Source organism: Hyperoodon ampullatus, assembly GCF_949752795.1.
Source record: "Hyperoodon ampullatus genome assembly, chromosome: 3".
In the NCBI taxonomy this organism is placed as follows: Eukaryota; Metazoa; Chordata; class Mammalia; order Artiodactyla; family Ziphiidae; genus Hyperoodon; species Hyperoodon ampullatus.
In genome coordinates, this window is record NC_136916.1 from 11,372,496 (window position 1) to 11,399,356 (window position 26,861).

Sequence of the window (26,861 nt, forward strand, 5' to 3'; positions counted from 1 at the left end):
ATTTCCCAGCTAGAGATAGATAACATGGCAGCAAGACAGCCTGGTAGCAATGAAAGCAACCAAATAGATAAAGCTCAAAGTTTTAAATATATACCAATTTGGAGCCAATGTATCCAAAGACAGTTCTGGGTCCTGTAATAGCCTTTAAAGGCCCATTTTTCAATGTATAGCACATAAGTGATGACCAGCCTGGCCCTCTCTGTACAGCTGTTTACTCCTGACAACTCTCCTTGGATGTCCATTTTAGACATCTTACACTCAGTATGTCAGAAACTTCTGTTGTCCTCCTCATAAATTGGCTTTACCTATAGCCTTCCCATCTCTGTGTGTGACAGCTTCCTCCTTCTGGCAAGAGGTACTGTTAGTGAGACCGTAATTGGCACATTTTGGGGAGGGCAATTTGACTTGAATTGAGCCTCACTGTGATTTTACCAGTTATAAACATTATTCATATATGAATATATATATTTTTATTTTGTAGGATGAAGAAAATGGCAACAGAGGAGGTATGTTATAAAAGGTTTAATTTTTCTCTGAATGTTTTTTTACCCATGCCCTTCAAGTCTTTAAGTAATATTCAATGAGATGATATAGTTTTTGGAGTCCAAATATATAACAACAGTCTTTAGATGTGAGAGTCATAGAAATTAAACGTTTTTACCATAGACTTCAAAATTTTATGGATTCCATTGTGTCACCATAATTTGTGTGATGATTTTATTGTCATTTATATATTAGTGTTTATGTGGGGGAATGTATCATGATTCTGAGGGAAGTAATTCTGAGATTTTTTTATTCAATTAGTAATCTTTTAAATTTAGTGATTCTTTTAGTGTGTGTTTTATCTGCTAGATTTATTGGTTCAAATATTGAGAAGTAGAGTATTTTGGTTCTTGTAGTTAGTCTTACTCTTGATTTAAACATATTTAATGAACTTAAAAGGCTGGGGATGGGGTTATTTCTTAAAAACTGCCATTTATCTTCATTTCAATCTTATATGAACTTTAATGAATTAAAATTTATACACAATAAAAAGCACCCATCTAGAAAACTTATTTCTATGTAATTTTAGATGTTTAAAAAGTTGTAAAAATAGTGAAAATATCCATATATCTTTCATTCAACTTCCCCTCGTGTTAAACACATAACTATGGTACAATTAACAAAATTAGGCACTCCTATCTAAGCTGCAGGATTTATTTGGATTCTTCCCCTTTTCTGTTCCCGGAGTTCACGTTGCATTCACTTGTCACACCCCCTTGGTTCTTCTAGTCTGTGACAGTGCCTCAGTCTTTCCTTGTAATTCACGGGCTTGATAATTTTGAGTAGCACTGGTCAGTTATTTTGAATGTCTTTCAATTTGGTTTTGTCTTGATGTTTTCTTATTATTAGTTTGAAGTGATGCATTTTTAGCAAGAATACCCATTTGCACGTAATTTAAGTGTACTGCTACACTTAAGGTTTTGTTGTGATAAATATGTAATGGGAAACCACCATTCCAATCAAGATGTGATATCAAAAAGAACCTTTCCAAAAAAAAAAAAGAACCTTTCCGTCATTCCATAAAGTTCCCTTGTATGGCTTTGCTGTCAACACTCTGCTGGCCCTAGATAATCGCTGATCTGCTTTCTGTCACTGTAGATGAGTTTTGCCTCTTCTAGAATTTCTTATAAATGGAATAATACAATGTGTACTCTCTGTATCTTTCAAAGATACATCTTCTCAGCCCATCTTCTTTGGCATAGTAGTTTTGAGATTCACCACTTTGTAAGTGTAGGTACTAATAGTACTACTTTTTTTTGCTGAGTGGTTTTTCCCTTGCTTGAATAGACCATAAATTGTTTATGCACTCACCTGTTGATGGACCTTTATAATACCCATATCTGACTTTAGGTCTTGGAATGGTTATGTTAAGGGTTACACTGAGAGGAAAATGGCTTCTTTCAGCACTATCAAAAGTAATGAATGTGTAGGGTGAGGTAGGACCCTTCATAGTTGTCACTGTTGTGCAAGATGGGCCACTCCTTGCACAAGGTCACCATCTGTCGTGCACCAGGGCTCAGGATGGATTCCAAATGTTACTTGGCCTTAGTGGGGAAAGGGAAGACTGACAAAACCACGAGAGGCAAGAGAAAAGAAGACGTGGGTCCTCTGTCTCCCCATCATCCTACAGAGTGATGTACTGATGCCTGGACTAGCTACCAGACACACAGCGCCTAGAATTTCATGCCTGTCATGTTCTAGTTTCTACTGGGAGAGATATACTGCTAATAAATGTAGAGGGACTTAGTTATAAAACTTTATTCTGCAGATGATTATATTTCTGACATATCCATTCACTGAAGTGACATTTCATTATATGCTTTGACTGGAGATAATAGACTTAAACATTTGTAAGGGAAAACTTGGACGATCTAGATCTAACAGAAGATTTGGAGAGGCATGATAAAGTGAGACTAAAGGGTGTGATCTGCTGGGAAAAATTACAGTTTAAATACCATTTTATTTATTAATTTATACTTAATCTCATTCAAAAAAGTGTTTGTGTCCACATGCAGGTATTATAGTAAGATAAAAATAAGATTAAAACGTTCATGGGGGAAAAATGAATTAAACTGACATTTGAGAGGTTTAGTACACGTAAATGCGTGCTGTAGATCGTACACTGTTATCAAAGATGGGCTATAAATTTGCTTCTGAGCTTTTCCCAGTGGCAAGAAAAAAAAAAGGGAGAGAGAGCGAGAGAAAGAAAGAAGGAGAGAAGGAAGGAAGGGAGGGGGAGGGAGGAAGGAAGGGAAGGAGGAAGGAAGGAAGGATGGATTATTATTTAAGGATTAACCAAGGATTCACATCATCCATAAGGAAACAACGTCTGGTTTGCACTGAAGTCTGAGACACGTTTCTCCTATGGTTCCTCCTAATGGAAACAAAGAATAATATAGTAGGTAACATCCTCAGTCCCATCCCTTTATATGACTATTTTTTAAGAGATTCCTCAATGTAAGCTGACTTCAAAACCCCACGGTCCAATTTAGTGTAAAGAACTTCTCAACTGGGGACAGATTTGCTCCCCAGGGAACACATGGCAGTGTCGGTTGTCGCAGTTAGGGTGGGGGGAGGGTGTGCTGCTGGCATCTAGCAGGGAGAGGCCAGAGATGCTGGTAAGAATCCTACAATGCACAGGACACCCCCCTTCCCGCCCCTGCCACCCCAAAGAATTATCCGGCCCAAATGTTAATAGTGCCAGTGTCGAGAAACCTTGGGTTATAGTGATGGATACCAAAACAATGGCCCAACTGTACAGATCCCCAAGAGTCTGGCTTGATCTGGTGACAATACTCAGACCATTTAGAAGAATGGATATTCAGGACTACATATCCTGTGATCTTTAATGATTATTATACCTCACAACTGAATTTTGATCTGAATTGAGTTACCGCTATAGTTTGAGGTTAAATTATCTGGCCATTCTACTGGCATTGCATGTTGTCAATGAAGGAATAATCATGAGTAAGAAAAATGTTAGTTTAAGAAAATACAGAGTCAATCAATATATTAATAACTAGAAGATAAAATAGCTAAAAGAAAAAAATCAAAGAATGTAAATAATTGAAATGTAATAATCTTATCATCAGGAATCCAACAGATTGAGGGAGAAAATCATTATAAGCTAGGTTAACAATTTAATTTAAAAGGCCAATAGAAGAATTAAAATAAACACAACATAACTAAGGTTTTAAAATAAGAAAAATACAAATTCAAGCACCTTACCTCCTACGAAGCAAGGTCCATCAAAGTAAGATTATTTATAAAGTCCAGAACATCTGTATGTATTCTTCCTGAGAAGAACACTATAAAAAGATATGAGAATACCTAAAGAAATTATTTTATGATATGTTTATAATATACCTGAAAGGAGAACTACTTGATTTTTTATTTTGTGGAGGGTGGTAGAAATTAATATCTGATTGAGGACTTAATCTATAGTAGGAATCATAATATATGTTATTATGCTGTTTAATCCTCACTGTAATGCTGTGAGGTGTGAGACAGTATTCCCATTTTGTAGATGAGGAAACTGAGGCTGAAAAAGACATCAAATAACTTGCCCAAGATTACACAGCTAAGTGACAGAGCTGGACTTCCAAATCAGGCATGTATAACTCTGAAGCCCATCTTCTTTAAACTGTGCGATTTTATATCTGTTGACTTTAAAAAATAGTTTGACTTACATAGGGTCAAGAATTAGTAGATAAATATAGGGTATATTTACTATGTTAGGAAATTAACTCTGTGAAATGTCTCCACATTGAGAAAGTTAAAAACAAAGAAACATGGAGGACTTCCCTAGCAGTCCAGTGGTTAGGACTCCCAGTGCAGGGAGTGCAGGTTCGATCCCTGGTCGGGGAACTAAGATCCCACATGCTGCATGGCGCGGCCAAAAAACGAAAAAAACCCAAAAAACAAGGAAACCTGTTCCATATTTGTGAACACTTAAAGACAAAGAATTCACAACAAGGTCAGGGAAACACCAAGTTCAGAGGCCCCAGACATCTTGTAGTAGCACCCACCACTTGTTACTAGACTCTGAATAGCTGGCTGGCAATGGCCCTGGAAAGTTAAATGAGTTTAAAGAGTTCCTAGTTCTCTGTGTCCTTTTGCCTCCCTGGGCCAGGCTTGCTTTCATCATCCCAGTTGGCAGTGGGGGTCACAGGCTGGTCTACAGAGGCCTACTTAGCTTACGTTTAGTACTCATAATACCATTTCAGATAAACTGATCAGATCATCTGTCAGAACATATTCTATGTGAAAAATATCTTCTGACTTGTGAACAATTGTTTATAGATCCGTTTAAAAAATACAACCTATTTAGAGACAGATGACATGTAATCTATTATTTTGACTCAGCTGAATGTTTCGGTATTTATTTTATAGTCTCATTTCCTTTTCAGACTTATTTTCAAGCGTACTGAGATTACAAAATCCTTTATATGAATTTTGTTTAATGAAATAGAATCCCAGCCACCGGTATAATGATCCGAGTCAGAGCCTAGAATCACTGGAGAGAAAAGAATTCCCAGAATTTTATTCAAGCTCCTAAGAGATCCTGCTATGTTGCCAGAATTCTGTGAAACGGTTGAAAGGTTTTGTTTGGTGTTCTTTCCTTTTGGTACCTCAGTGGAGTCTCTTTTGCCAGTTACTTTTCTGATTATTCTCTTTACCCAACTTTTCCATTCTGTTATATATTATTTCTCATATCTTGTATATATGTGTCCTCTCTTGTGTTTTAAAAGTTATTTTTCTTTCTTGTTAGTTTTCTGTGCTATAATGCAAATACTGTTTACAAGAGAAAGGCCATTAAGGTAGAAAAATATTTTTTGGTGATAATAATGCTGGCGGATAATTGCTATCTTGCTGACGTCCTGTTGTCCCTTAAATCATAAATGCATAAATGATCAAAATAAGAATAATAGAAGGTTTGTAATTACCCTTATTTCTCCTTTACTTATTCTATGAGAAAAACTCTACCTCAGCTTAGTTGTAGGGACACTTCCAATATTCTAAAATGTGTATGTCATTTTGTTATGCTCAATAACTGGTGGATTTCTACTTTGGCATTAAACTTTATATTCAAGCATGTTAATAGTAGAAAAAAAAGTATCTGGGAATTCTATATACTTTCTCAGTAGTAAAAATTTGTATTTTGTGATTGCAGTCATTTCTGACAAACAGCTCTGTAGTCTGTGTTAGAGTTTTCTAATGAAGGATAGTTTAATGGCAAGACATAGAACCCCCCGCCCCTGCCAGGCCACCTTAGGAAAGATGTGTTAATTCTAAGAAACAAATAAGACATCTCCAAATTCAAAGTCAAGTGCTGTAGGATACCCAGGGTGCCCCAGACAGCAGAATTAGGACCTGGAAAGTAACTAAATGCAGAGTAACAACAGCAACAAAATCTTGGCATATGATCCTCCAAAGGCCTAAACTCTGCTACTTACAGGGTGGTTTAAATGATGTTCACGGATAGTTTTGATTATACATGATTGTCTCATATGCTGACCTCTGTAGAAGGAACAACCCTAACTGTATCTTCTTCCTTCCTTCTTCTCTCATCATAATAATTCCAAATTCCCCAAGAGAGAAATATAATTGGCCTAGTTCATCATTTAATGAACAGCACTCACTATGTTTAGAGATCAAATGTTCTTCAGTTTAATGAAGATCTAAATTCTGTAGAGCTGAGAAAATTGAGTATATTTTATGCCGTTGATTTCCATTAATAGATTGAAAACCTATTCCCTCAGGATAATATAACACTAAATTATGGACCTGAAAATTGGTTGGAAGAAGAAATTCTTATTATGGGTAGGTCTGTGGTCTATGGTGTGCTGGTAGGGTGTCAGAATTGTGTTCATGTTACTTTTGAAATGTAGCAATACTAACCGAGTGGGCTTCACAGATCTCACGATATCTTTGGGAAGGCACATTAACTGAACCCCTTAGGATCCATTTTTAACTGTATTGACAGGTAAATTATTTGAGTTTTGAGTTTCTCTGGTAGTTAGGTAAATATACTAATTAGCTGCATATTTTTATTAACTTCTAGTGCTGTTCAATTGAACAACCACAGGTGTCTTAAACTGTCTTGAAGATATTTTACAAAGTAGAAATGATGATGGTGGTGGTGATGATGATGATGATGAAGATGATGTGGTGGTGGTGATGATGCTGGTGATGGGGCGATGATGATGGTGACAGGGTGATGATGATGGTGGTGGTGATACTGGTGATGCTGGTGATGGGGTGATGATGATGGTGATGATGATGATGGTGATGATGATGATGATGGTGGTGGTGATGCTGGTGGTGATGGTGACAGGGTGATGATGATGGTGATAGTGATGATGGTGGTAGTGACCGGGTGGCAGAAGCAGCTAACTTACAATGTGCCAGGTGCTGTTCTAAGACTCTGCATGGATTAACTCATTTAATCATCACAACAACTTTCTGGGGTGGATATTATTATCATCTCCATTTGTGTGTGTGTGTGTGTGTGTGTGTGTTACGCGGGCCTCTCACTGTTGTGGCCTCTCCTGTTGCAGAGCACAGGCTCCGGACACGCAGGCTCAGCGGCCATGGCTCACGGACCCAGCCACTCCGCGGCATGTGGGATCTTCCCGGACTGGGGCACGAACCCGTGTCCCCTGCATTGGCAGGTGGACTCCCAACCACTGCGCCACCAGGGAAGCCCCCTCATCTCCATTTTTAAGATGAGGAAATTGAGGCACAAAGTGTCTAAGTAACTAGCAAGTGGTAGAGTTGGACAGTTTGATTCTAGAGTTTTCTCTCAATTCCCACCCCGGCTTCTCAGAAAGAACTTTACTCTCACATAATTCATTCTTGAAAATGTGAAGGAAAGAGGGTTCTGTTCCCTTGAAAGTCAAGCAGTATTAAAAAAAAATCACTGAGGGACTTCCTGGTGGCGCAGTGGTTAAGAATCCGCCTGCCAATGCAGGGGACACGGATTCGAGCCCTGGTCCAGGAAGATCCCACATGCCACAGAACAACTAAGCCCATGTGCCGCAACTACTGAGCCTGTGCTCTAGAGCCCGTGAGCCACAACTACTGAAGCCCGTGCACCTAGAGCCCATGTTCCACAAAAAGAGAAGCCACTGCAACGAGAAGCCCGTGCACCACAACGAAGAGTAGCCCCCGCTCGCTGCAACTAGAGAAAGGCCGTGCACAACAATGAAGACCCAGTGCAGCCAAAAAAAAAAAAAAAAGTAAAAAAATCACTGATTCAAAATTCAGGTATAATTTTGTTAGCATAGAATTAGCATATCATACTTGTTCTTTAGTTTTCTTCTTTATCTTCATAATTGAATATGTACTATTGGCTTAAATCTGCTGGGCTTAAGGATAAAGCATCGTTGCTTTAATGTCTGCAGTTGGTTTTCATCTTTGATTCCGTTATATTATGACTGATAACACTTTTTTTGGTTTTGTTTTGTTTTGTTTCTACTTATTTTTGTGAAATGATAAGGGCACTTATAGGTATTTACCCAAGATAAATGAAACATACCTGCAAGAATATTTGTACAGAAATGTTCAAATTATTCATATTAAATAAGCACTGGATTGAGTCGACCTAAATATTAATCAACATATGAACTGATGACCAAATTGTGGTATATCCATATAATGGACTACACAGGGCATCTTGGATCAATCTCAAAAACATTTATTTTCTTGAGGTGGAATTCACCTAACATAAAATTCATCCTTTTAAAGTGACCAATTCAGTAACATTTAGTAGAGAATTAAAGGACGTGTATGCAGTGTGCATCTGCCACCTCTATCTAGTTCCAAAACATTCCGTCACCCCAAAAGGAAACCCATGTCCAGTAAGCAGTCATTCACTGTTCTCCCCTCCCCCAGGTCCCTGGCAACCACCAGTCTGTTTTCTGTCCCCATGGATTTAACCTATTCTAGATATTTCATATAAATGGAATCATACAATGTGCAACGTTTTTCATATGGCTTCTTCCACTTAGTATAATGTTTTTGAGGTTTGTCTGTGTGTCACATATATCAGTACTTCATTTCTCTTTATGGCTGAATAATATTACATTGTAGGTATATACCACAGTGTGTTTATCCATTCATCCATTGATGGACATTTGGGCTGTTTCCACCTTTTGACCGTTGTGATTAGTGCTGCTATGAACATGCATGTACAAGTGTTTGTTTGCATTCCTATCTTAAATTCTTTGAGGTATATATCTAGGAGTGGAATTGCTGGGTCATATGGTGATTCTATGTTTAACATTTTGGGGAACTGCTAAATGGTTTTCCGTAGTACCTGCACCATTTTTACATTCCCATCAGCAATATAGGAGGACCCCAGTTTCTCTACATCCTCACCAACACGTGTTATTTTCCATTTTTGTTATTATAACCAACCTATCGAGTATGAAGTGGTGTCTCATTTTGGTTTGCTTTGCATTGCCTTAATAACTAATGATGTTGAGCATTTTCTTGAGCTTGTTGGCCATTTTTGTATCTTCTTTGGAGAGATGTCTGTTCAAATCTATTGCCCATTTTTTTAATTGGGCTGTTTGTCTTTTAGTTTTTGAGTTGGAAGTGTTCTTTATATATTCTAGATACTAGGCCCTTATCAGATACATGATTTGCAAAGATCTTCTCTCATTCTGTAGGTTGTCTTTTTATTTTCTTGATAATGTCCTTTGATGCACAAAATTTTAACTTTTGATGACATCTAATATATCTACGTTTATTGCTTACGCTTTTCCTGTCAAACTCATTTTGATTAGTGAAGAAGCCAAGTGCAAAAAGAGTACAAAGCATCTGATTCCATTTATGTGAAACTCCAGGAAAGACAAATCTAAACAAATCTGTGGTTGCCTGAATTGACTAGGAAGAGGCACAAGGGAAGTTTTGGGCTTGATGGAAATCTTCTATATCTTGATTGTGGTGGCGGTTGCATGGGTGTGTACATTTGTCAAAACTTAGGAACTGTGTACTTAAATGGGTACATTTTATCTTAGGTAAGTTATAATAAAGTTGATTTAAAACAAAAAGAACATATGCAATTTATTTATTCAGTCTACTGTTGATGGACGTTTAGATTTTTTCCAGTGTTTACCTATTTCAAACAGTGCAGCTGTGAGCCATCTTATTACACGTACTTTGTGCACAAATGTCCTCATTTCTGGTGGGTATATATATCTAGGGATGGCATTACTGACTCATAGGTATGCATACAATCACATTTAGTAGATACTGCTAAAAAGTTTTCCAAAGTGATTATACCGATTTACACAGCTACCAACAGGGTATGAGAATTCCACTTGTTCCATATCATCACTAACACTTGGCATTTGTCAGTCTTTTTAATTTTATCCATTCTAGTGAGTGTGTAGTGGAGTGGAATTTGGGTTAAGTTAAACTTTCTTGACACTGATGAAGTCGATTACCTTTTATTTGGTTATTAGCTATCAGTGCTTTTTAAAATAATTCATATGTAGGAGTCTAAATTTTTTTTTTTTTTTTTTTTTTTTTTTTTTTTTTTTTTTTTTTGTGGTGTCTGTTGTAATTTCTTCTTTTTCATTTGTAATTTTATTGATTTGAGTCCTCTCCCTCTTTTTCTTGATGAGTCTGGCTAATGGTTTATCAATTTTGCTTATCTTCTCAAAGGACAAGCTTTTAGTTTTATTGATCTTTGCTGTTGTTTTCTTTGTTTCTATTTCATTTATTTCTGCTCTGATCTTTATGATTTCTTTCCTTCTGCTAACTTTAGGTTTTGTTTGTTCTTCTTTCTGTTGTTCCTTTAGGTGTAAGGTTAGATTATTTATTTGAGATTTTTCTTCTTTCTTGAGATAGGCTTGTATAGCTATAAACTTATGTCTTAGAACTACTTTTGCTGCATCCGATAGCTTTTGGATCGTCGTGTTTTCATTGTCATTTGTCTCTAGGTCTTTTTTGATTTCCTCTTTGATTTCTTCAGTGATCTCTTGGTTATTTAGTAACGTATTATTTAGCCTCCATGTGTTTGTGTTTTTTACGTTTTTTCCCCTGTAATTCATTTCAAATCTCATAGCGTTGTGGTCAGAAAAGATGCTTCATATGATTTCAATTTTCTTCAATTTACTGAGGCTTAATTTGTGACCAAAGATGTGATCTATCCTGGAGAATGTTCTGTGCACACTTGAGAAGAAAGTGTAATCTGCTGTTTTTGGATGGAATGTCATAAAAATATCAATTAAATCTATCTGGTCTATTGTGTCATTTAAATCTTGTGTTTTCTTATTTATTTTTATTTTAGATGATCTGTCCATTTTTGTAAGTGAGGTGTTAAAGTCCCCCACTATTATTTTGTTACTGTTGATTTCCTCTTTTACAGCTGTTAGCAGTTGCCTTATGTATTGAGGTGCTCCTATGTTGGGTGCATATCTATTTGTAATTGTTATATCTTTTCTTGGATTGATCCCTTGATCATTATGTAGTGTCCTTCCTTGTCTCTTGTAACATTCTTTATTTGAAAGTCTATTTTATCTGATATGAGAATTGCTACTTCAGCTTTCTTTTGATTTCCATTTGCATGGAATATCTTTTTCCTTCCCCTCACTTTCAGTCTGTATGTGTCCCTAGGTCTGAAATGGGTATCTTGTAGACAGCATATATATGGGTCTTGTTTTTGTATCCATTCAGCAAGCCTGTGTGTTTGGCTTGGAGCATTTAATCCATTCATGTTTAAGGTAATTATCAATATGTATGTTCCTCTTACCATTTTCTTAATTGTTTTGGGTTTGTTTTTGTTGGTCCTTTTCTTCTCTTGTGTTTCCCACTTAGAGAAGTTCCTTTAGCATTTGTTGTAGAGCTGGTTTGGTGGTGCTGAATTCTCTTAGCTTTTGCTTGTCCATAAAGCTTTTGATTTCTGCATGCAATCTGAATGAGATCCTTGCCAGGTAGAGTAATATTGGTTGTAGGTTCTTCCCTTTAATCACTTTAAGTATATTATGCCACTCCCTTCTGACTTGTAGAGTTTCTGCTGAGAAACCAGCTGTTAACCTTATGGGAGTTCCCTTGTATGTTATTTGTCATTTTTCCCTTGCTGCTTTCAATAATTTTTCTTTGTCTTTAGTTTTTGCCAGTTTGATTACTATGTGTCTCGGCGTGTTTCTCCTTGGTTTTATCCTGTATGGGACTCACTGCACTTCCTGGACTTGGGTGGCTGTTTCCTTTCCCATGTTAAGGAAGTTTTCGACTATAATCTCTTCAAATATTTTCTTGGGTCCTTTTTCTCTCTCTTCTCCTTCTGGGACCCCTATAATGCGAATGTTGTTGCATTTAATGTTGTCCCAGAGGTCTCTTAGGATGTCTTCATTTCTTTTCATTAGTTTTTCTTTATTGTCTTCTGCAGCAGTGAATTCCACCATTCTGTCTTCCAGGTCACTTTTCTGTTCTTCTGCCCGAGTTATTCTGCTATTGATTCCTTGTAGTGTAGTTTTCATTTCAGTTATTGTATTGTTCATCTCTGTTTGTTTGTTCTTTAATTCTTCTAGGTCTTTGTTAAACATTTCTTGCATCTTCTTGATCTTTGCCTCCATTCTTTTTCCGAGGTCCTGGATCATATTCACTATCATTATTCTGAATTCTTTTCTGGATGATTGCCTATCTCCACTTCATTTAATTGTTTTGGTGGGATTTTATCTTGTTCCTTCATCTGGTACATAACCCTCTGCCTTTTCATCTTGTCTGTCTTTCTGTGAATGTGGTTTTTGTTTCACAGGCTGCAGGATTGTAGCTCTTCTTGCTTCTGCTGTCTGCCCTCTGAGTCTAAATATTTTTGATGAAGATTTTTAGTCATATATTTAGCAGATATTCAGCTGTGACTTGCCTTTCAATTTCTTATTAGTAATTTTGATAAAGGGAAGCTCCTAATTTTAATATAGTCCAAATTATCAATCTTTTCTTTTATGGTTAAAACTTTGAGTGCTATTGAAGAAATTTTTTTCTACTCCATGGTCTTGAAGATATTCTCCTGTGTTATCTTCCAAGATGCTTTATTGTTTTGTCATTCACAATTAAATCTACAATCCACTTGTAATTGATTATTTTTACATGTGGTATGGGATCAAGGTTAATTTTTCCCCATATTGATATGCATTTGGCCTGGCACTATTTAGTGAAAAGTCTATTTTTTCTACTGCTCTGTAATACCACCTTGATCATACAGTGTTTATATATGTTTTGGTCTGTTTCTGGACCATATTCTATTCCAGGGGTTGGCATGTGGCTCATTTTTGTACAGCTTCCAAACTAAGAATAGTTCTATATTTTTAAAGCGTTGTTTAAAAAAAAGAATATGCGACAGAGACTGTATGAGTCCTGCAAAGGCTAAAATATTTACCATCTGGCCCTTTACAGAAAAGTTTGCTGAACTCCGTTCTATTCCATTGGTCACTTCCTTTGCTGCAAGACTGTGAACTTAATTACTGTAGCTATATAGTAAGTGTTGCTATTAGGTAGAGTAAGTCTTCCAATTTTGTCTTCAAGATTGGATTGGCTGTTCTTGTCCATTTACAGTAACACACACACACACACAAACAAATTATTCTGGAATTTTGATTGGTTTTATATTATTTACAATGTTGAATATTTGAAAATATTTGAGGTATTGAATCTTTCAATCTATGAATGTGGTGTATCTCTCCCATGAATGAGTTTTGAATTTTTCTGCATCTTTTAGGATAAACATTTGATTTTTTTTCCTTTAGTCTCAATATAGTGAATTATATTGATTTATTTTTTAAATGTTAAACCAACTTTGCATTACAGAACTAAACCAAGATTGTTCCTAATGTATGTACTTTTTATATATGACCAGTTTTGGTTTTCTGTTTTATTTAGAATTTTTGCATCTCTGTTCAAGGATTGCTTCACATAAAGGTGGACTTTGGTCCTTTTGATATTTGGAGTATCAGTTTGGGTTCCCTGAGAAGCAGACACAAAGACAGAAATGGTGGCAAGACATGATTAGACATGGCAGAGATTTATTGGGGGAAATGCCTGTAGAAAGGAGCAGGAAAGGACGGGGAAGACTTAAGACTGTGATACAGGTCTGATGCCTGTGAAAGAAGAGAGAAAAAGAAGGATTTGGTAGGAAGGCCCTGACTGCAGCACAGTTCTCAGAAGGCCTGTGCTGGGCCAGAGAGGAGTCCCCAAACTAACACTGTCCCTTAGAGGAGTCCTGCTTCGGGGGGCGGGGGAGTGGCAAGGGTGAACGTGATGGTTGGTCCAGGCTGGGGCTGACAGCCAGCTGTGTTCTCTTTGGCAGGACAGGGCTGGGCTTCTACCTTTGCAGCCCTACTCATGTGTTGTACTCCTTGGGAGGTCCAACTGAAAGCATATGGTGTTTTCCAGAGCCCTCTTCCTTGCTGGACCGCAGCGTCCATGTTTGTGTCCCTGATGCTTTGAGACCGAGGGAGGCCGTGAACAGCTTCTCAGTCTCAGCCTTTTCTTTGGAAGCAGAATTTGCCTCAAGGCGAAAAGCAGTGCAAAACATGGGGCTCCCTGGACTTCATTCTCCTATTTTGGTTTATCGATTTTTTGAAGGCAAACTTTTTTTATATCTGCTTTTAAGATTTTCTCTATAGGGACTTCCCTGGTAGTCCAGTGGGTAAGAACCCACACTCCTAATGAAGGGGGCCCGGGTTTAATCCCTGGTCGGGGAACTAAGTTCCCACATGCATGCCGCAACTAAGAGTCAGCATGCCACAACTAAAGATCCCACATTGCCGCAACTAAGTATGCCACAACAAAGATCCCATGTGCCACAACTAAGACCCAGTGCAGCCTAAATAAATAAATAAGATTTTTCTCTATATCTTTGATGCTTAGCCATTTTGTAATGATGAGTCTAGGTGAGGATATATTTTTATTTTTCTTGTTTGGGATTCATTGAGCTTCTTGTGTCTGTAGATGGATGTCTATCATCAGTCTAGGAAATTTTCAGCCAGCATCTCATCACATATTACCTGTGTCCTCCTGTAACCCAATGCTCTCTTCTTCTGGGGCTCCAATTAAACATATGTTAGATTTTCTTATCCTACCCCCCATGGCTCCTAAATTTTCTGTTTCTCCTGTGTGTGTGTGTGTGTGTGTGTGTGTGTGTGTGTGTGTCTGCATTCCAGGTAATTTCTCCCTATGTATATTCAATAATTTTCTTTATAGGTATTTGCATTTTAAATTTTAATTATTAGAAGTTCTTTAGGGTAGTGCACCGAATATGCTTGATCACTTCCTCTAGTTTCCTCTTTACCATTTTTAGGCTTATTTTAAAAACTTCTTCAGACATGTAAGCAAAGTTGTTTTATAATCTCTGTCTAGTGATTCCATTATAAGAAGCCTTTGTAGGTCTCTTTCTCTCTTTTTTTTCCTGGTGGTTCTAGCTCAGAGTGTGTTGTGTTTTTGGAGTTTTTTGTTGTTCTTGTTGCTGTTATTATTATTATTTGTGGATGTTTGAGTATTTTGTGTTTTTTGTGGATGTTTGACTATTTTGTGTTTATTGACCTTCAAATATCATTACTGAAGATTTTTTGAGATCTAGGATAAAAGATTGTTGTTTGCTTTGTCCAGATCCAGGCTATTACTTGATTTAGCCTATAAATCTGTGAAGTTTGGCCTCTAGCTACTTCTTAGAGATCGGTTTCCCTTCCCTTACCCCCTACTCTGCTTAGTTAGCACTGAGGTAGCCTCTGGGCTGGTGGGAACATTCTTTCCAGTTACCCTTACTCTTCAGTGTGGGGAAAGTCTCCTAACAGATTCCTAACTGGACAAGACTTGGGCTTTTTCCTCTGCCTGCTGAGTGCAGATGCCCTTAAGATGGAAGTTCTAACCTGGACATATATTATGATATTAGTAGTCTTTTGGGAGGTAATTTTCTTTTTTTGTTCTTTGTTGTTTTTTTGGCCACACCGTGTGGCATGTGGGGTCTTAGTTCCCCTACCGGGGATTGAACCTGCGCCCGCTGCAGTGGAAGCGTGGAGTCTTAACCACTGGACAGCCAGGGAAGTCCCGGGAGGTAGTTTTCTAGTAGCTGCACTTTGTATGCATATACACTATGGCGCAAATATAAGTGATGTATTCCCTGTACTCACTCACTTTGCTAATATATGGAGACTTCAGTGAATGGTTTGCTGCCCATGTATTTGTCTTGTTAAAATAACTTTATTCTATCAACATAGTTATAATAAAATTACTAATTTATTTGTAGTTTGCTATTATGGGCAATGTTTCCTACTGTAAAAATATATACACACGTATAAACTTGCATACACGTGTACACACACAAAGATAATAAGTGATTTTTATATTATATGTTGCTAGCAACAGGTTAACTCAATATATTTATTTTGTTTCTCTTCATTTGAGAGGTAGGAAACACGGGAAGGGAGGGCTTCAGGGTCTTCTGAGTAAATAGGACAAAGCAAAACACTGTGGAGCGCCAGGTGTAAAGGACAGTGATGACAAGGACATGTATATATATAGATATAGATATAGGTATAGATATAGATACACAGGGGGGAGAAAGTGATAGCTTTCAATATGTTCAATAGTTTCCAAATGTTTGAAAGGATATTTTGTACAAGTTGGAGTAGATTGCTGTTTCACAACTAGTGAAAGACGCAGGTAGGCTCTTTCCCTGATTTTCTCCTGGAAAATCCCTACTCATATTTTGGACACAGTTAATCTGAGTGATTGTAGTAAACAAATGAAAACTTTCTACTTCCTAATATACCTGTTCCTGGGAGGTGATGATAGTAATATAGATCTGATAACGGAAAATAGAAAAATAAGAAGGGGGATTCTATCTTTTATCAAGAATTGGTCATTAGAATGTTCAAAGTAAAATTTTCCTACATACCCAATCTAGTCATTATGTTTATTAAAAAATGTTTTTATGTGTTACTTTAAGAACAAAGATCATTAAGGGTGGACACTGTCTTTCATTGTTGAATTTTCAGTGCCTACTAAGTGCATGGTACATCGTAGGAGCACAAATGTTTGTTGAGTAAATGTATTGAATAAAGGGGGGGTACCACCCTAGTACCACCCTCACTTGATACTATTCCCAAATGACTGTTCCCAAAGCTGCAAAAGTCAGCATGTTAGTATCTGACCTCAGCTGTTGAGGAATTATTGTCTCTCTACTTCCTTCCTATTTTTCTTTCACCTTTCTCCCATCAGTCCCCCTTTAACACAAAGTCTTGGTGACACTTTTTAAATTTAGAAATCTAATTTCACACAGTTGCTAAGTGTGTAAGCTGGAACACTAATAACAAAAACACAATAATCCTGGACCTTAGTAGGAATTTGTAAAATAAACTGGTATACTGGTAAAGTTAGATGAGAGGTTTAAAAAAAAAAATCTAACTTCACTCTAAAGGTCCCAGGAAATCATACTTACAGTAATCTAAAATGAAGGGAATTTGATTGCACTAAAGTAGGTATTGTCAGAAATCCAATTTTTGGAGTAGATTTTCAGGCTTTGTGAGACATTGCATGAAGGTAGTTTTGGCAGTCAAGAGGGTAAAGGCGATTTAAAAATCTCTTTAATGGTTCTAAAACCTTTAGGAAATAGGCGATCTAGGATTTTAGAGAACTAATTGGGATACTGAACAATAGGGCTGTAAAGGTGAAAGTCCAGGAAAGTACCTGGTTGGAGTATTAATGTTCTAGACTGTCCTAGAAATCACTGCTCTATAGAAACTGTTGCTCCAGAGATGACCTGTAATTACGTGACTTTGAGCTGTCTTTTCTTAGCTGCTCCGTAACTTAAGACCTTGATCACAGACACCACTTAGCTGAATAGGCCCATTTTTTTCCTGATTGCTCTCCAGTTAGTCTATACTCAAAATACATGATTCGTAGATCCAGTTAATAAAAAGTGAATTTAATTGTGATGGTCCCTGCTTTCCAAATTTAACAGATAATTTTTCATCTCTGGTGTAGAACTGCAATAGAAGTATTTGCGTATGAATGCTAAGTGCGTTAAGTCTAGAAATATATTTCCTGTTGTTTATTCATTCTCTTAGCAGACATTTGTTGAGTCACTTCCAAGAGCCAGTCACTAAACTAATTGCTGGGAAGGGAGCAATATAGCCTCTAATCTCATTTCCTTTAGATAGTGATTCAGATGTCACCTGCTAGAGAGGACTTCCCTGACCATTTCCTAAAAATAGTATCACATCCCTGCCTCTCCCTCTCCCTTTCCTTCTCACTCTGCTTATTATTCTCTGTCACACTTTTCACCATCTCTCATGCTACTTTTTTCTCATTGAACATTTTTCTGCCTCAGTTGGATTGTAGAGCAGGAACCTTATTTTTATTTTTTTTAATTTTAAAAATAATTTGTATGTATGTATTTATGGCCACGCGGCATGTGGGATCTTAGTCCCCGACCAGGGATTGAACCCGTGCCCCCTGCAGTGGGAGCACAGAGTACTAACCCCTGGACCACCAGGAAATTCCCAACTTTATTTTATTACTTTTTTTTCTTTAAACCCAGAACAGTTCCTAGCCTATATACATTTAATGAATCTTTATATAGGATGGTAGAAGATGAAGGTGTAAAATAATTACGTAAGTGCAGAAACAGGTCTGCACAACTGTGGCAGGGTCACAGCATGGCAAGTCATCTAACCACCAGGGAAGGGTTTCTCAGATGGGGTGTGCTTTGTGCTGAATAGGATTTTATCAGGACAAAGGAAAAAACAGCATTCGAGAACAGATTTCGGAGGTATTTAGAAGTTGTATTTGCCCAGATTTTGTAGTAGGACATGGGGTAGATTGTACGTCACCAGTTAAAGATGACTTGTGGAGGATTATGCTTGGCTTTTCTGGCATGAATGAGTGGATGCATGGAAGTACCATTGACTGAGGGATACGGAAGCGAAACACACCCACCTCATTCCCCCGGGGAAATGAGTTCAGTTTGGGATAAGTTACATTTCTGATGCTGGTAGAATGTTCAGTACCTAGTTGAAAATTTGGGTATGGAGCTCATAGGGAGAGGTAGGGTTGAAAATAAATTTGGAAGTCATCATTATATATGCTATAACTAAGCCCTAGGCATCAATAAAATCATACACAGAGAGCATGAAGACACACAGCGTAAAGATAGAACCCTAGGAAAGACAACATCTAAGAGCTGGTCAGAGAAAGGAGAATCAGAAAGGAAATCTGAAAATAAGTTTTGGAAGGTATAAGGACAGCCAGGAGGAGTTGATGGCTTGCTACTTAAGAGGCGATCATTTTTAGGGGAGGGTGGATAACTTGCATTTGTCCTAGAGAATTCATTAGGGTGGAGACTAAAAAGATACTATTGGGGGAATTCCCTGGTGGTCCAGTGGTTAAGACCCTGTGCTCCCAATGCAGGGGTCCTGGATTCGATCCCTACTCTGGGAACTAGATCCCTCAATGTACAGCTAAGACCCAGCATGGCCAAATAAATAAATAAATATTAAAAAAAAAAAAAAGATACTGTTGGACCTGACCTGACAAGTAGCAAACTGGTAAAGTTACCAAGAATAGTTTCAGTGTGGTGGGCAGAGTGGATCCGGTGCATCAGTGGGCTGTGACATAAATTAGAACAGGGAACAGTGGGGAGGGGGGGGAAATGCATGCTGTCCCCCAGGGGATACTTGTCAACATCTGAGAAACCCTGAATTAGAAGCAAAGAAATGAGGGTAGGTGAGTATAGAGTATTCTTCAAGAAGTATGAAAATGAAAGGATGGGGAATGAGAGGTGAAAGCTGTGTGGCAGGGTAGGGAGAAGTTTTGTTGTTCTCTTAAGTTTGGGAAGCTTTTGTGTGTTGTGAGATCTGGAGAGAAGAAGAGAGATTGGTTTTACACTTGAGAAGAGACCATTTGGGGAACAGGGTCCTGAAGAAAGCTGGTAACTAAATCCTCACCTGAGAAAGAACAAAGGGAAGTAAGGATAGACAAAGATTTCAAAAAGAAAAAAATGAGGATTCAGCAGATGAAAGACAGTAAAGAAAGAAATAAGGTTATCCAAATAGTGTGAGTAAATCAAGATGCCAGAACAAGTCCAAGAAGGGTATTAGAAGTTTGAAACAGCAGCCTTGAGGGAACGGGGATTAAAATACAAGCAAGAGACTTTAGTGAGTAATGTCAAGCCCTTAGCTGAACTTGGAAACTCTAAACCAGTGGGTCCTGCAGTTTTACTCAGTTGACATTGCAGGCCAAGAACAAGAGCAGAGGGAGGGTCTGGTTGGAATTGTCCATAGCTGGACATTGGCAAGTGGAATGCTTTGAAAGGTCAAGGGGGAAAGGAAGTTGAGGTTGCTGGTGAATTTGGTTGTAATATTGATCTGTGGGTAAACTTATAAGAAAGAGTGATTTCTGAGGGGGACTTATCGATAGTCTTGAAGACCAGAGAGGACTAAAGGGTTTGGAGAAAGATGCGGGGCAGGTTTAATCAGTTATGGGGTCGGGCAGTGGCAAGGTCAGACATGGAAAGATAGTTGCCCGTGGTTAGCACACTGCAACACATTTTTCCGGGTTTGCAGAGAACTTAAAATCTAGAGCAACTGGAATAACGGCTCTGAATCCACACGTGATACATACTTTGTGAAATTCCTGAAACTTTTAGAGAGAGAAAAAAACTATGCTGCATAAATTTCAAATACTCCAGAAGACAGATCCCAGGACTGTTTTGTTCGTTGTAGAGTGATTGGCTCCTGGCACGTTGTCCAAGCTCACTAAATATTTGTTCAATGAATAACATCCTCCAGAGTCTTTCTTGCCTAGGTGGTTCATAACGCCAGGAAATTTTGGTTCATGTCTGACACCTAGTGGTATTGTACTCAAATTACTGTTAAGTGGCAGCATTTTCCTTCTATTTCTGGGAAATCCTAAAGATCAGTTGCAGTACAATAATAGCTTTGTTCCTGAAACATGCCTCCAAGTTGGTTTTGGGCAGTCTTGCTATTGGCATTTACTAGGACTTTAATTTGAATCAATCAGCAGTAATATTTACAGAGCATCCACTATATGCCAGACACTGTTCTGTGTGCCAGAGGTTTTCATGTAGTGTATGTTCTCTTGCATATGTGACCTCACTGGATTTGAATAGATAGGCAGAGCATTCCATTAGGGGTGGGAAACTTGTTCCGGAACTTAATTTTAGGATTCTATTGTGGTTTTACATGTGAGACCTTTTCTAAATTTATTTCATAGCTTTTGGTGCTACCGTTCCTATGTCATGAAATACTGCTTTTTATTAATGTTAGGTAGGCTTTTAGGAAGATAGAAGAAAGTAGAAGGAAGGCTTGGGTTTGTTGTTAGTTTGTATCATCCAGATTGTGCAAAATACTACATAATATGGAGAACTGTGAACAGATTTTGTTTTCTTTCCTTTAAGAAGAAGTAAAGTTCTGATTTGTTAGTGATGCATACTGAAGTATTTGAAGTATTTGTGAATGAATTGACATGATACCTGGGATTTACACTAAAATACTTGAGGAAAAAAATGTGAGTGTAAATGAAACAAGATGACAGATTTTTAATAATTATTTACATTATGTTCATGGGGGGGTTATTCTACTTTTTTTCTCTATTTTTGTATATGCCGGGCATTTACCACACTAAAAAGTAAACCAAAAAAATTAGACAGGTGTGGAAAGTTTGTCATGATTAAGTTAGAACATGATCTGCTTTTTAATACTTAGCAGATTTTCTTAACTTCACTTTGTTCCATTTGATGTTACTTAAAGATGAGGTTGAGTAGTGAGTGTGTGTTTGCTTATAATGGATGAAATGTGATTGAGACCTGACAGGTGACATTCTACTGACATTGTCCAGAGACTATTGGAATTTGGGGTTTGGAGCTCATAAAAATTGTTGGAGCTACAGATTGGAGGCTTGGGAGGTATAATTTCACAGTACTAGCCATCACTGGAAATGAGAGCATCGTAAGTGGAAGTTTGGGACCACCTAGGTTTAAAAAGCTGGAATGCATTTTTTTTTCCTTAGTGTTTCTGCCCTTACCAAAGGGGAAAGGGACCCAATAATCTGCCCTGGCAGTCTCCTTAAATTGGATTGTACTTAATTTTCATACAGGATGTATCAGTATTTATCATATGATACATACAGGTTTTTGATGTGAGACAATGTCTCTCTTAGGCTCTAAAGATAGTTTTGTATGCCGTTAGCAAACCAAACCCCTAAAGTAAAAATTAGGAGCCTGTTCTCTTTTCTTTCTTTTTTTTTAGAAGCCTGTTTTCAACAATGAAAAAAAATCAGCTATGAAATATTTCAGGCAAACAGAAAGTAAAGGGAAGAAATGTGACTTCCAAATGCTGGCCATCTGTCCTTGTGATCTTAGCATTTTAACACCCCCCTCCTCCATTTCTCTCTCTCTTTCTCGCTCACTAAGACATAAATGATTATAAATATGTTTAAGACCCTTCCATACCACTCCTTTTCTATTCTCTTCCCCCAGAGGTAACTACTAGCCTGAATTTGCTATTTATCACTCCCTCTGTCTTTTGCCTTAATAGATCCATAATTCCTAACTTTTGCTCAATAAATGCTTCTCCATGCCCTGTTGTTTCTGTGTCAATCTGTGACCCAGCAAAGAGAAACAAAGATCATTTTTTATTATTCAGATTTAACTTTGATACCTGTCTGTCTCAATCTACATTGTGGTTTCAGTTATTTTGGGTCTGAAAAATAGATGTTAATTTCAATAAGCTATTTAATTGATTTTCTTTAAATAATTAATGCCTAGAGCTTTAATACTCCATTATGTAACCTCTATAGCTTTCCGCCTTTGTGGAGAGCACACGTCTTCCAAGGCTTATCTAACTTTAACTTTCATATGAAGCACAGTTTAACTTCAACAGCCTTTTCTAGTGTAGAGATAGATAGAGGGTTTCTTTGTTTTTGTCTTTTTTCTTTTTTTACAACAAAGAAATCAGTAAAAAGAATACTTAAAAAAACTGTCATTATAAAAACAGAGATTTGGTTCCATTTAAAAAATTGTTCGGTAGCATCTATGAGAACTACGAGAGAGAAGGAAAAAATTTTTTAAATCTCAATCTGAGTGATAACCATTATTTTCTGATGCTTTGCTTTTGGTTAAAATGTAAGATGGTATTTCTTTGTTTAGAGTATAATTTTTTTTTAACTCTGATAAATACATTTCTCTTGTCCCTAGAACTAACTATAGGATTCCCTGATCTATACCTATTATTTCTCTGGGTATCTTCATTCTCTGTGTCTCATTTCTAACTGGTATAGTTCTAAGAATATTACTTCTGAAAATAATCTATTTGCTTTAGGCTGCTTGCTTTGTATACTTCATATTTCAAATTTTGAAACAATTTAAATGTTGCAAGTGATTTGGATTTTAGCATTCTCCAAAGAAGAGGGTCATTAGAGCACTCTGGCTTTTAGACGCCAGTCTCTTTGAAGACAGATGAGTAGTTTGTGTCAGTTACTGGAAATTTGTTAGTATAGTCTCTCTTCCTTCTTCCTTCTTTTCTTTGGTGTTCTTCGGTTTATACTCTTCCACTGCCCCCAACATGGCAGTTGAGTCTGTATTGTTACTCTTTGGACCAGTATTTAATCAAGCACGAGCAGCGTGACAAGCGCCATGTCCTCTGGCCTCATTCACCCCTGATCTCTATGTAAACTTTCTAAAGCTTTATCATCAGATTAGCATAGTAATAACATTGATTAAGTACCTACTTGTATTAGGCATCATATAAGTATTTCAATGGATTCTCTCTTCTAATTCTCACAGTAGCCTTGCCAGGTAAAAATAAATTGTCACGATCCTCATTTTTCAGATGAGTTAACTGGGGTACAAATAAATCATTTGTCTAACATCACTTGGGGATAGGGTTGCCAGATAAACTACAGGATGCCCAATTAAATTTAAATTTCTCACAGACAGTCATTTTTGCAAAATCCAGTAACCCTACTTGGAAAGTAAGTGGTAGAGCTGGGATTTTAAACCAGGTAATCTGGTCGTAGGGCTCAAGCTGTTAACCACTGCCTTATACTAGGTATGGAGAATAAAAATCATATCCACCTGGATGTTCATCCAGTATTTGGATGGCAGCTACTACCTATATATTATTATTTCTTTTAGTTGAGTTATTTTTCCCCAACTGATTATATTTACTATAATGTAAAAGTATGTGCATTCTCTCTGATTTCAAAGTGTAACATTCAGCTTCAGGCAAATTCATTTATGTTTTTTATAGCTTCTTATTTAAGTCTTTACTAATTGTATGTTAAATAGCATAAAGTGGGACTTTTTCAGTACCTACTCGTTTTAGCCATTCTCATTCATGTAAGGTCATTGTCTTCTTCCTTTTCTCAAATACAGAAAGATTTAATTACATGTGTGTGCTAGAAAGACACATTTCCCTTTTCTTTTGATAAGGTCAAGGAAATAATACTTGAAATAAGGTCTTTAGCAGTTCTTTGAAACACATCCTATGTGTTCTCAAAAAATTGAGAAAGTATAAAATACACATGTAGAATTGAAAGAGGCTTTTTACTAAGAATTGCCAGGGAAGCCACCTGGCTCTGCCAAATGATCCTACAGGGAAGCAAGGAATACTTTTTCCTGATTAATTACAATTCGGGATCGGACTTTTTGTTTTGCATATCTAGAAACCGACTTTAAAAAACTAAAGACGTAAGAGATTGAATAACACACACTTTAAATTTGATGCTTGTGATTTCCAGTTCCAGTGGAATTGCAGAGAACATATATTAAAGAGATGACACTCTTAAAATTATTGAACCATGTGTTTAACACAAGACTTAGAGTCAAGGAATATAGAAATTGAAAAGAGGGATATTTCTTACTTAAACCTGCCTATAATTAAAGGACGCCTATGGGAAATTTTTCTGTTGCCCAGAAGGGATTGGTTAAAATCTACAGTAGTAATAGCAAGTCAGAATTTTGGAGACAGTCCAGAAAGGAAAGTGAACAAGAAGAATCAAAGTACAGCTCTCAGCAGATGTGGTAGTGCTTGCTGTAAGACTGGCTCTTCTTTTTTTTTTTTTTTTTTTTTTTTTGGCAGTACGCAGGCCTCTCACTGCTGTGGCCTCTCCTGTTGCGGAGCACAGGCTCCGGACGCGCAGGCTCAGCCACTCCGCGGCATGTGGGATCTTCCCGGACCAGGGCACGAACCCGCGTCCCCTGAATCGGCAGGTGGACTCTCAACCACTGCGCCACAAGGGAAGCCCAAGACTGGCCCTTCTTTTAGTCTGTTCCATCTTCATGTATTTTCAGGCATAGTGTATTGAAGGATTTGTCAATTTGTGGCAAAGTCTCTCTGATTTTATAATGGTAGTCATTGCAAAGTTAGTATTTCCTTTATAGAAATCAAAACCAAATTATTTTGGACTACATTTATTCCGTGTGAGTGAAAGTGCCTATCAGAACTTTCAGAAGTCACTACTTTGCTACCCAGCCAGCTTTTTATTATTTTGTAGAATTCATTAATGCTCATTTACATTTTGTATTTTTAAATATAAGTATGGTATAATCACCTTTGGGACATAGTGGACTAGAAGACATTAATTTAAAAAAATGCATCCTCTCTTTAATTATGTAAATCTTTCCATGAAAGCAGTGACTTGGCACAGCAAAACTTATTAAACCTTCAGATCTCTAGCCTAGAAAAAATAGATGGTTTTTCCTTAAATACCAACTGTTGTAAATGTTGAGTTGGCTACATAAGGACCTAGCCTGATTACCAGCTGGATTGGCATTAAGTGTTTGAATTTTAAGTGACTTATATTGCAAGAAACCTTCTTTTCCCTTTCAAACTAGTTGTAAGTGGACTGTCTACTTGTATTTGGTAAAGCTTGACAACTGAATAAGTAGTTCAGTTACATTTGAAGCAGGAGGGAACATCATGTTTGGATTTGGATCTGGATTCAAATCCCTACTGTGCCTCTTCGTAAGTTACTTAGTCTGTTTCCTCCTCAGTATAGTGACAGTATTAAAATCATAATGACTTTCTTGAAAGCTTGATGCAAGAATTAAATAATAAATTTGTTCATTTATTGAATAATGCTTTATCGAATGCCTGTTCTGTGCCAGGCATTGTTCTGGGTGCTGTGAGCATCAGTGAATGTGACAAAAATCCCTGCTCTTCATTTTAGTGGAAGAGACAAACAACCAGCATGAAAGCAAATAAACATGTAACTTTAAGTAGTGGATGACAAGTTCTGTGAAGAAGTATAAAACCTGGCACATACAGAAAGTTTTCCCAAACTTTGTATTATAATTTTCAAAGTACAGCAAATACCTTGTCTATCTGGATTCAATAAATAACTTAATGTTGAATATATATTTGCTTTATCTGTCCATCCATACATGTGTCTGGGTGTTTGGCCATCTTGGCTTATTTTTTTCTCTCAAGCCATTTGAAAATTAAGTTGCAGATATCATTATCATAATACTGGAAATGTAATAATATAATTATAAAATATGATGATATAAGATTACAATTAGTCCCTAAGTATTTCGGCAAACATCTCTTAAGAATGAGGACATTCTTCCTTACAGTAGGGAATTAACTAGCATTAGTTCTCTGTTTCCTCCAAAACCTCATGGAGAAAGCAGTCAGGGCTGTCTGTCATAGCCAATCAGAAGTGACCAAAGGATTTATAATATTTTCACATCTTCTGAACTTAGAGAGCTGTATAGAGTTTCCTTGGGAAGAGATCTGATATATATTTATATTTTTAAAAATTGGATGATAGATACTTTGCAGTATATTTTTATAACCTTTCAAATTTTTCATTCTTGAAAACGTAAGAATATGAGACTAGTCTTCATCTAAGCACCATGGAGAGTGGAAATACACATTTACCAAGGAATTGCTCCAATTACAAGCTATGCTGAGTGCTTTTACATGTTATCTTATTGAGTCTTCATAGAAACCCTTCAAGAATGCAAAAACATGTCTCTGTACTGTAAAAGAAAAGCAATACTTTCTTTTAAGTAAAAACGTTTACTTACCTGCAGCTGGACTATCCAGTGGCAAAGCAAGGATTGGATCCCTATCTCCTGGTGTCTAAAACATAAGCAGTTTTCCTCTGTGCCCTGTTGCATTTTAAGGAGAGTTAGCCATTCACTACTTTTAGAGGATTTCTTTCAGAGTAAATAGCTAAATATGTAAGGGGAGTTGCTGATAGATGTTCCTTTATTGGTTTCTACTTCTTTTGAGCCACCTTTGTGATATACCTGGATAAAAATTTGGTATTATGTGACAATA

At 37.2% G+C, this 26,861-nt stretch overlaps 1 protein-coding gene across 6 annotated transcripts in view; it reads left to right on the top strand.

Annotated features, from left to right (window-relative positions):
* ARHGAP21 (Rho GTPase activating protein 21) overlaps positions 1-26,861 on the top strand; it is a gene marked incomplete at its 5' end in the record, with an annotated part of 128,029 nt that overhangs the window by 52,453 nt on the left and 48,715 nt on the right. For all 6 annotated transcript variants that reach the window (XM_079700623.1, XM_079700624.1, XM_079700625.1 and 3 more), the window contains one exon: positions 482-506. In XM_079700623.1, the coding sequence (XP_079556749.1) occupies positions 482-506 (25 nt within the window). The remainder of the gene's footprint in view (positions 1-481; positions 507-26,861) is intronic.